General features: G+C 31.7%; 1 protein-coding gene across 1 annotated transcript; it reads left to right on the top strand.

The window, feature by feature from the left end:
* The first annotated feature begins 5,798 nt into the window (after window positions 1-5,798).
* LOC128031840 (phenylalanine N-monooxygenase-like) lies at window positions 5,799-7,905 on the top strand. Its single transcript, XM_012602071.2, has 2 exons — window positions 5,799-6,920; window positions 7,127-7,905. The coding sequence occupies exons 1-2, from the start codon at window positions 5,886-5,888 to the stop codon at window positions 7,757-7,759; spliced, it is 1,668 nt and encodes a 555-aa protein (XP_012457525.1). The 5' UTR covers window positions 5,799-5,885; the 3' UTR covers window positions 7,760-7,905.
* Window positions 7,906-11,399: the final 3,494 nt, after the last annotated feature.

The following is an 11,399-nucleotide window of genomic DNA, read 5'->3' as shown; positions in this document are numbered from 1 at the left end:
TACTTAAGGTAGGACATAAAATTTAGAAAGGAAAATCTTGACGAAATATAACATGAACACGACACAAAAATATAAAAATGGATAAATATTACATAAAATGATAAAATCAATAAATAGCATGTAAAAATCATATAAATATACAATACCTTAAATACATGAAAAACATGCAAAACACTTAATATCTTTCAATATTTATACTATTATTAGAAAGTCCCAATTCGGTTAAGAGAACTACAAAATACATATCAAGTATAAATAAATTATATTGTTGTGAAGGTAATTTTTATATTATTGTGAAGGTAATTGTTTCTTTTATATTTTTAATAAAAGCAATAAAACTTTTACATATAGTTAGATTTGAATCCATGTCACCAACATATTTAAAATATTTTCTTTACAACGTTAACCAAAGTTTCATTTTTTTTTACATTTCAATTGTATTATACAAATTGTTTGGCCCACATTTTTGTATATATAGATAATTTTGTTGATTGAGTTTGTGGCACAAATCTTCTCAATACCAACTTAAGAAAATGACAATAAATAAATTAAAGCTCATTTAATATTATATGATTTATTTACCTATTAAATTTCATTTTACTCACAATTTAAACTTATTTTTATTTTAATTTCATAAACATTATCTATGTTATTATATTTTTATACCATACATTTCATTATTTATTATATGCTATTTTTAAAGTTGATTGTCCTAGGTTAGTTTCGTGAGGTCGAGGGATAAAACAAACTAATTTTTCTAAATTAGTGAAATTGAGGTCGAGAGGTAAAATAAAGCCAATTTAGGAGTATTAGTTATTTAGATCCCTAATTCAAAGGTTAACCAACAACATGGAAATCAACCAGCCATTGTTTTTTTATTAATTCTGTTAGTTTTGTAATTTTTCTAGTTTTACAATTTGGTCATTTTGCGTGTTAAGTAGTTAACTAGAGTAATTCACCTCCAAATTATGTTTTTCTATAATATAGAAATTAGTGAGTAGCTAACTAGACTCTTTTCTTGTATGCTTGTTGAATAGAAATCATTAAATCGCAGACTCTTTTGGGTTTGATCCTTGGAATACTCCAATGTTACACTGTAACATTACAAATATTACAACTAATCTGTCACAATTGTAGGTTTTGCAATATTTATAATTGTAATAATGTTTATTTCTCAGCCACGATGTTTGCGCCAGTAGCTGAGACGGTCAAGTAGTCCATCTCGAGGAAGACACTCAAGGTAGTCGAAGGATACATCAATGGGTTGCACTTGAGGGAGCTACTCAGGGAATTTGTGTTGGAAAATCTTGATTCCAATATGGAAGCGATGCGAGGAGTTCTCAATTCCACCGCAGATAAGGTGATGGCTTTGAACGAGGAAACTAAGGCCACGAAAAAGGATTTGCGCACGAGAATTAAGGAGCTTGAAGGAAAGCTCGCTATGTGTCAAGTCATCGTGGGGGTGTTGGGTGCAACACTAAACCGCGAGATAGATATGTTAAAAATGGAGGAGTTTAAAGGGAAAATTTTCTCAAGGGAAGTGGGCAACTTCTTATGGGAGATGGAATAATACTTCCATGTTGTGGGCATCAAGGATAATGATGCAAATGTAAATACTATTTCTAGATATTTTACAGATTTCATACTATTATGGTGGCGGTGTAGGTCTATAGATGAAATTTGTGGTCAGGCCACAATTAGGACTCAGAAGCAGTTTCGAAAATAATTCAAGGAATAATTTTCCTTATAATATGCTGAGAATGAGGCTTAAGCTAAATTGCATAAGTTCTTGTAACAAGGCACAATTTAGGGAGTATGTGAAAGAGTTCAATAAACTAATGCTCCACGAATTGGAGTGAGAAAGAAGCATTCTTCTGTTTAATGGATGGGTTAAAGTTTTAGGTGAAATAGGAATTGGAACATCAAGGGGTCCAAGAACTATCCAAAACCATGATCGTGGTAAAGTCATTAATCGAGCTTGTTCCAAAGAAAGACAAACAGGGAAATAGTGGGGAAGATGAATAAGGACATGTTGAGTATAGCAACGCTAATGGTGGCACTAGGAAACCACATAATCGGAAGGGGAAACCCAATAACTAGTCGAAGGAAAAGAAGAGTGAGATACAATGCTTTTTATGTTGTGGATCACCTAAGGTGTGAGACTGCCCATAGTGATCCGAGTTTGCCGCGATCAACAAAAAGGAGAAAGTAGAGCCCGATAAAGAAAGGTTATTGGATCTTGGATCAATGATACTTAAATTTGCTAAAACGAAGAGGGACCACAAGAAGAAATGGTTGATGTTTGTGGACATCAACATCATAGGTCGAAGGAAGAACCCCCTTGTTGATACGAGGGCATCTGACTTGTTTATATCATAAAAAGATATGGGTAAACTTGGTCCTTCAATTAGCAAATCGACTAAGAATATCAAGACGATTAATTCCAAAGAGGTCTCAACTGCGGGAGTAGCATAAGGAGTTGAGTTATAAATTGACGAGTAGAAAGGGAAGGAAGATTTCGAGGTAATTCAATTAGATGATTATGAATTCGTGCTTAGCTTAAATTTTCTTGATAGGATTATTTCTTTGTTGGTTCCTTTCGCCGATTGTATTTGTATCTTGGATACTTGTCAATGACAAAGTGTTGTGTTAGTGAGTTTTGAAGAGAGGGGTGGAACCAAGGTACTATCCACAATCCAGCTAGCCAAAGATGTTCATTGTGGTGAGAACAACAACTTGGTAGATCGAAGTACTACGAAGACCCCATAGAATTGATAGAGGCGCGGCAAAATGACGTAAAGCTTGTTGCACTATCAGTGGGGTTACTGCCTATCAGAGAAGTGGGTTGTGCATTAAACTTTGGGGAGAAAGTGGTGATGCAAACTAGGTAGTCAGAAAGAGTAAATGCAACAAGTGAGGTACATCTCAAACATTTATCTAGTGTTTTGCATTATGATTTACCTTTGGCTTGGCAAAGACATAAGTGCCATTTCAGAGTTCTGAAGCAGGTAAGCCGGGGAGCATACAAATAGAGTTGGCGGGAATACTCAAGGTTAACCTAACTTTTAATGTAGGCATGGTGGAGCCTACTTGTGCAGATCAAGAGGATCCCCATTAAGGCAAGTCATAATGCAGGAAAGTAAGATCAGTGGGCTCTTGCAAACGAGATATATTAAGGAAAGGAATAGTTCGAGTTAGGCAACAGAAGAAGCTGTGGCAAATGTTCCGAAGGACAGAACTACTCGACAAAAGGACTACTTGGGAAATGGTCAAAGCATTGAGAAAATTGCGAGGCGAGTCAAAATAGTGTCATTACAAGTGAGAATGGGTAGGGGAGAATGTCACGGGCCGCATATCAAAGCCCGTGACGAATGCGTAATGAATATCCCATGGTGGTAAATTGATTAGATGAGGCTTGTTCGACCCACTTGAATTGGCCAGATTAGTGGAACATGTGGAGAAGCGCACCTACTTAAAGCATTGGTGGCCTAGTGAAGCACTTAAGGAAAATTAGGATTGTTATGGTAAATATAAAAACTAATCTTAGAAGATTTGTAATCTTATAAGATTTGATTTTGTAATCTTAAAGGATTGTGTAAACCCCTTAAGAATCTCAATTGTAGATAGGCTTTAATTTTGACCTTCGATGTAAAGTAAATTGTACCGTTAAATCTAGGGAGCTCGACTATAAATAAAGGTCTTCCCTCTCATTTATAATCATCCCATTGTACTTAATTCTTAAGTAATAGAATAATTTGAGAGCATTTATTCAGACACCTTTTGAGCGTTGCTTTCTTGTGGCATTTTTTGTTCTCTCGTCGCATCTTTGTTTTTGACTTGCTTCCTTTTTATTATTGGTACCTTGGGGAAATTTCTACTGCAAATTTTCACTTTTTGATAATTAAGTTGACTTAGGTGAATTTAAACCTAAGAAATTGCCTAAGGTCGTACGGATTATGAGACTAAAGTTCTACCCCCATTACACATATGCATGTGTTAAAATTTCTAATATTTATTATTTCATTTTTTTATTATCTCTTTAAAACGACAGTATTAGCCTTCAGTAATTTTCAATAAACCATATTAGTTATCAACCATAAATTCGATTTGCTTAATTTAAAATTCTCATTCAATTAGGGAACAATTTTTATAGAAAACTTTAGATTATAGGCAAAGAATAACATCCTCTTAAGTTCGATATCTGGTAAAAATACCATTATGCATGGAAAAAATATGCTCACAAATGCCTCTCTCTCTTTCTAATAATGCAAAAAATTGGAGACACAATAAAATCCCCTGCCCCACTCAATGCCCGCTATAATAAGATAATGCCACAATTTTTATTTTTATTATTTGAGGTTGTAAAACATTTTCCTTTTTAAATTATATATTACTTGAAAAAGAATAGAAATTAAAAGAAAATAAAATTGTAATAGTAATTTAAAATTTAAATTAAATTCATCATAATATTTTTCAATAATATCTAAATTATTAAACCAAAAATTAACTTTTGATGGATTAACTTTTATATTTATTTTTGTATATATAAATCATATAATAAATATAATAAGTATTGTATAATTAAATAATTATATTTGAATAGATTTTTCAAAGATTGAATTATTCGTCCAAATCCAAAGGCTTTTTCAAATTTTGGGAAGGTTTCTATAAAATATTAAGATAGAAAATGAGTTTAGACAAAAAAAATAAGTTCAATTAAAATATGGGCTGAACTTAGATTTTTAAATTTGTACTATATCATTTTTCATTTAGTTTATATATATAATTTATAGCATATAAAGAATTAAATTTATATTGTACTATAAGGTAAATATACTATAAGGTAAATACTAAAATATATTAAGTTATTTATGTTTCAAATTTAATAAACAAAATGCATATAATGGTAGTAAATATATATAATTAATTATTATTATATTTTAAAATTAAAAAAATAAGCGAGCCTAAACGAATTTGAGTTAATCATTTATAAATATGGACAAGTTTCAGCAAAATTTGAAGCTCATGTTTCAAGATATATTAGGCTTAGAAAATTATATAAATGTGATATTGACATCGTACATAAGCCGAGCAAAAATTTGATCTAATTCAAAGCATGAAGAAATTTAAATTTGTTATATAATTATAATAAAATATATAATAACCCAATCCGAAGCCTGATCCGATCAACCTCTATATATATATTTCTAAATACCCTTTTTGGGGGAGGGCACTTCATACACTCCATTTTTATTATCTTTTTCTTCGTTGATCCTTCACCAAAACACAATTTTCCTCTTTCTCCACTACTGATGATATCGTGTATCAACAAAATTTAAAACAAAACTCAATAGTTTTTAAATTTTTTATTCGAATCCAATATATCAAGTAACAAAAGAAAACCAAATCAATGAAAAATATAAGTTAATTTAAGAATTGTAAAACTTAACCATTAGACTAATTGATATTTATTTTTCTATTCTATGAATTGAAAAATATTATGAATTGAGTTATTTTATTATTATTATTATAACTGTCATTTATTTTATTTTCTAATATATAAATTAAAAATAAATTATAATTTTAATGAGGAAAACGCTTTTTTTTTATAAAAGAAAAATGAGTTACAATTTATAATAAATTTTAAAGAATGCAAAAATGAAATTTAAAATAATTAAGAATGAAGAACAATGTCACGTAGTTTTAGAAACAGCTAAGATAAAAGTACGATGATGCATGGCACCACAAAAAGGTTAGAATAAAATTGTGCTCACAAAGGGACACTTGCTCCATGTCGCTCTATATAGCTCTGACCATGTTCGTTTTGTTCAGGCAAGCAGAAGACAGTAACTTGTAATATTAAATCCAGTTGTTATTTTTAAGACATGGATTACTCCTCTTTCACCAATACTTCCTATCAAATTTATCAGCTGCCTTCATGGAACAGATCCCATGATATGGCTGTTATCTCTACACTGCTTGTTTCACTCCCTTTGCCACTTGTTTTAATGCTGCTTGTCTTTGCACCCCTTGTGGTTGTCAAACTAAAAGGCAGTATTACCACTAGAAAACAACCACCGCTCCCTCCGGGACCAATTCCATGGCCCATCATTGGGAGCCTTCCTGAAATCTGGCAAAACAAACCAGTCTTCAGGTGGATTCTCGGCCTCATGAAACAGCTCGGTACCGATATCGCTTGTATCCGCCTCGGACACGTTCACGTCATCACCGTTACTTCCCCCGAAATCGCTAGAGAATTCTTGAAGAAACATGATTCGGTTTTCGCTTCCAGGCCGAAAACGATGGCGGCCGAGTATGCTACTCGAGGTTTCTTGTCGACAGCTTTGGTGCCATCGGGTGATCAATGGAAGAAAATGAGAAAAGTGATGGCTTCCAACGTTATAAACCCTGCAAGGCTTAGCTGGTTACTCCATAAAAGAACCCAAGAAGCTGATAACCTTGTTAGGTTCATTTACAACCAATGCATCAACCATGAAAACATGCATGGCGGTGTTATAAACCTAAGATTAGCAGTGAGGCAATATACGGGGAACGTGATAAGGAGGATGATGTTCAACACAAGATACTTTGGGAAAGGCAGAGAAGATGGAGGCCCTGGATATGAAGAAGAACAACACGTTGAATCACTATTTACAGTTCTCATGCACCTCAATAGTTTCATCCTCTCAGATTATGTGCCTTGGCTGAGGCCATTGGACTTGGAGGGCCATGAAAAGATTGTAAGTGAGGCTATGAGAATTGTGAATGGCTACCATGATCCCCTCGTTGATGAGAGAATAAAAGAGTGGGGACAGGGGAAGAGGAAGGAACCTCAAGATCTGCTTGATGCTTTCATTTTAGCAAAGGATTTAAATGGGAAGCCTGCACTTTCGGCTGAAGAGATCAAAGCCCAAATCTCGGTGAGATTCCTGTCCGCAAGGGAAAACTGTTCAACGATATGGAATTGTCTTTCAACTAGCTAGCATGTGTTTATAAAGTTACATCCCCACAAATATAAAGTTTTCTCTATTTGGGGTCCGACCTCAGTCAGACCTGAAATAATCCAGAGACGCTCAAAATTTATGTGTTTATCAGTTTAGAATTTTTTTTCCCCTTGTATATGCAGGAATTAATGCTTGCAACAGTAGATAATCCAGCAAATGCAGCAGAATGGGCAATGGCTGAGATGCTGAACAACCCTGAAATTCTTCGAAAAGCAACTGACGAAATAGACAGTGTTGTCGGAAAGAGTATTCTGGTTGAAGAGACTGACATTCCAAAACTCAACTACATTAAATGCTGTGCAAGGGAAGCCTTTCGACTTCACCCCAGTGCACCTTTCAACGTTCCCCATGTCTCCAACGCCGACACCACTGTCGCTGGCTACTTCATCCCTAAAGGCAGTCGTGTCTTGATCAGCCGCCGAGGCTTGGACCCGAAAGTTTGGGAGGAGCCATTGGAGTTCAAGCCCGAGAGACATTTGAATGATGAGTGGGGCAGTGGCAGAGTTGAACTAACAGAGAATGAACTGAGGTTCATTTCGTTTGGGACCGGAAGGCGAGGGTGCATAGGGGTGGGACTTGGGTCCGCAGTGACGATGATGCTGTTTGCGAGGCTGATTCAAGGTTTTACGTGGGAGATGCCGCCCAATGTAACCAAAATTGACCTCTCTGAATCCGAAGATGATACGTTGTTGGCCAAACCATTGCATGCACTTGCTAAACCTCGCTTGTCTCCTGCCTTGTATACTCAGCTTTAGAAAGGATTACAAGTTTTTAGGCTGCATTTCTATATTTTCTTCATTCCAGATATTTTGTATTTTGCCATTGTAGTGTGATTGATGTGAGATTTGCGCCCATCAACTTTATATTTTTAGATATTATGGGTTTCAGCTTTTTCATTGCACTCGTTTCTCGGTCATCATGGTGCTATGCACTCTATTTTTTAACCGACACGATTTTGTTTATTGACATATCAAGAGGTGTTTTTAGGTTGATTTTAGAGCATAGAGCTTTGCTTCTAGGTTCCGCACTGGTTCTACTGTTGGTGCTGCTTACTGTTTCGGCGCTAAATAGGAAAATCTAATATCTATTTTTCTTCCGATGGAAATTAAAATTCATCACTCATTTTTATCAATTATTGTCACACCTGCAACAACCAATACATGAATAATATTAAAAATTAATTTTTTAATTTTTTATTTTTATATTAAAGATCTAGTTGGAATATGACTAACAAAAAAATACAGTAAAATGTAAAATTTTTAAAAAATTATTTTTAGAACATATTTTCACAATTAAAATATAATTAAAAATAAAATATAATCAAAAAACCACGTTCACATGATTATAATTATAAAAGAAAAATCTCTACTCACGCCTCAACTTCTTTTATTAGAAAAATAGAAAGAGCTAAACCCTTAAATTTTTATATTGAAATGATGGGTTATTATTAATTTTGAATTTATTTGAATGATAGATTTTATGTGTTAAAGATTATTAATGAGTAATTTATGTAATTGATAAATATTTTATATTTTAATTTTATTAATTATTATTAATTTAATATTTATAAATAATTTTAAATGGTATACCAAAACAAATCAATATCGATTTGTATCACTTCCAGTAGAATAATAGTGTGCCACCAATAAGGTATTGACTTCCTTGGCTAAGAGACCAAACTTTACAAGAAACAACATCGAAATATAGATTCCAACCAAATATAAAAGTTGAAATTTATTTTTTATTGGGTAAAGTATACCACTAGTCACTAAACTATGGGTAAACTTTCGTTTTGGTCACTTCACTAAAAATGTTACAATTTGGTCATTGGACTATTCGAAAATTTTCATTTAAGTCATGGGGCTGCTAAAATTGATGCTATATGACTTTCTCTGTTCGCACTACCTACACCAATCCAAAGCTCTCTTTCCCATTCTTTTCTACAGTTCAGTTTTTTCGCACGAAATAATTTTGGACGTCAGGAATATGTGAACCAAAATTCAAATAGCTTTTTTTTTTCTAATCTCCTGCACTGGCCATTAGATCCAAATTTATCTAAGTTATGTTCTTCTACTTGTCGATAGGTACTGATTTACTGTACCAATTACCAAATCGTTGCTTAGAGCTCAATAGCGAAAATTTAAAAAAAAATCTTAACATCCAGTGACTTACATAAATTTTTTTGAATAATTCAATGATTTGAATGAGAAACTTTCGAATAGTTTAATGACCAAATTGTAATTTCTTTTAGTTAAGTAATCAAAATTAAAATTTATTCGTAATTTAATGACTAATGATGTAGTTTAAATTTTTTCATTTAACATTTATATTATATTTGAAAGATTTTGCAATAGAAAAATTATGGTTTAGAAAAATTTGGGATGGATAAAATATATAGAAAGCCTAGTAAGAGAAAGGGATATTATAGTATTTATCTGTTGGGTTTTTTGTGTTTTTTAAAAAAATTTGGTTAAGTTTAAAATTATATTTAAGGGTAGAATTTAAGGATTTAAGGTTTTCGGTTGGGGTTTTAAATTTTTATAAAATGTGAAATTAATTTTTAAATATATTAAATTTAGAATAATAATTATTAGGATAAATTCCATTTAAGGTTATTAAATTATTAGTAAGTTTATATTTTGGTTACTCAATTTCAAAAAGTTACAAAATGGTCACCAAATTATTTGAAAACTTTCACTTAAGTCATTGGCTGTTAAAGTTGATGTTGTATAATCTTTTCTGTTTTGCATCGCTTACACTAATTGAATGCTATCCTTCTCTTTCTCTTCCATAGTTCATTTTGGTTTTCATGAAACAACTTTGGACTTCACGAATTTACAAATCAGAATTCAAATAGCTTTTTTCTCTGATCTCCGACACTGACCGTCAGATCGACTTGGATCTAAGATGCATTTTTCTATTCATTAAAGGGTATTGATCCATTGTACTAATCATCGAATCGTCGTTTGGAACTCTCTAGTTAGACTTTTTTTTTTTTAAAATTTAAATAAAAACTTTCGAGTTATGACTCATTTGGATACCCAATCGCTTCCAATGAAGCACATTTACTCTTGATTTTAGTACAATTGCACCACATATACCTGTTTGAATGACAACAAATTTGGCCAATGAAAAATCTTCCAACACACTGGTGAGAAAGTTTTAGACTAGAGTGGCAAACGGTAGTAACCAAGAAGCAACAATAGTGGGTAATATTTTTACCACTTTATCTTTTATATGACTGTGAAAATAAGGCTTTTGGGCATCCAAGTAAATTACAAATCTTATTATATAGTAATTAAATAAATTTTACTCTTTTATATGTTGATGTAGTAAATATATAAATTTATCATAAAATATATGTTTATTGTCATACTTATTTTATTATATTTTAATATTTACTATAAATATATTTTAAAATAAATATATAAATAAAATTTATAATAATTTATTATTTTGTCGTATAAAAATTGAATTATATAATAATTTAATAACTATAAATAAATTTTATTATTATAAAATTTATATGAATTAATTATAAATAAGTAGATATATGGACTATATGTAATGTAATTGTTTATTAATAAAATTTTTGTTTTAACATAAATAAAAATTAATATATATTATTTAATATAGAATATAATTATTTATTATATATATATAATTTAATGTAATTTAATGTCCTTAATAATAATTTTTTATTCTCACCTCCTTGTTACCGCTGTGTTTGAATTCAAACACACACCCTATTATTGTTTTTAATCTCATATTACCATATACAATCTCATTGCTACACTAACTAATCTTACCGTCACTATTATTTTTAACATCCCTGAAGGTAAACGCATCACACATCCAAACTAAGCTTTAAATAAATACTTTTGAATAGTTTAATTATTATTTTGTAATTTTTTAAAATTAAATTATCAAAATATAAACTTACTAATAATTTAATAATTTTAGATATAATTTACCTTAATTATTATGAAGGGAGCGCTCATCTCCGTACATTACGCCAAAAGGAACGCTTGTTTTTCCCCAGAAAACGAAACGTGGTTTTTTAAATACGTGTGTGTTGCTGCTACTTACTAGGTCTAAAAATAGGAAGTAAACTCCAGTGAGATTTAACTGTAACTTTTTTCACTGGTGAAAATTTTTTATTTCACTGATGGTCACGTAAGCTTACTGTACTGAAGTTTGTCATCCAAATAGAGAGCACTAGTACGATTACTCCAAAAAGGTGATTAAACGCACTGCGCTGGAGCAAAATCAGTGTTCCAAAGGTACCCTAGAAAGTAGATTAATGATTGAAAAGTACACTTTTAAAATGAAGTTAAATGCGCAATTCTCTTAGTTTTTCCTTATTTTGGCATAAACCCGAAATTCTCTATTAAT

This window comes from Gossypium raimondii, chromosome 10, assembly GCF_025698545.1.
Source record: "Gossypium raimondii isolate GPD5lz chromosome 10, ASM2569854v1, whole genome shotgun sequence".
In the NCBI taxonomy this organism is placed as follows: Eukaryota; Viridiplantae; Streptophyta; class Magnoliopsida; order Malvales; family Malvaceae; genus Gossypium; species Gossypium raimondii.
This window is presented reverse-complemented; position numbering and strand designations above follow the sequence as displayed.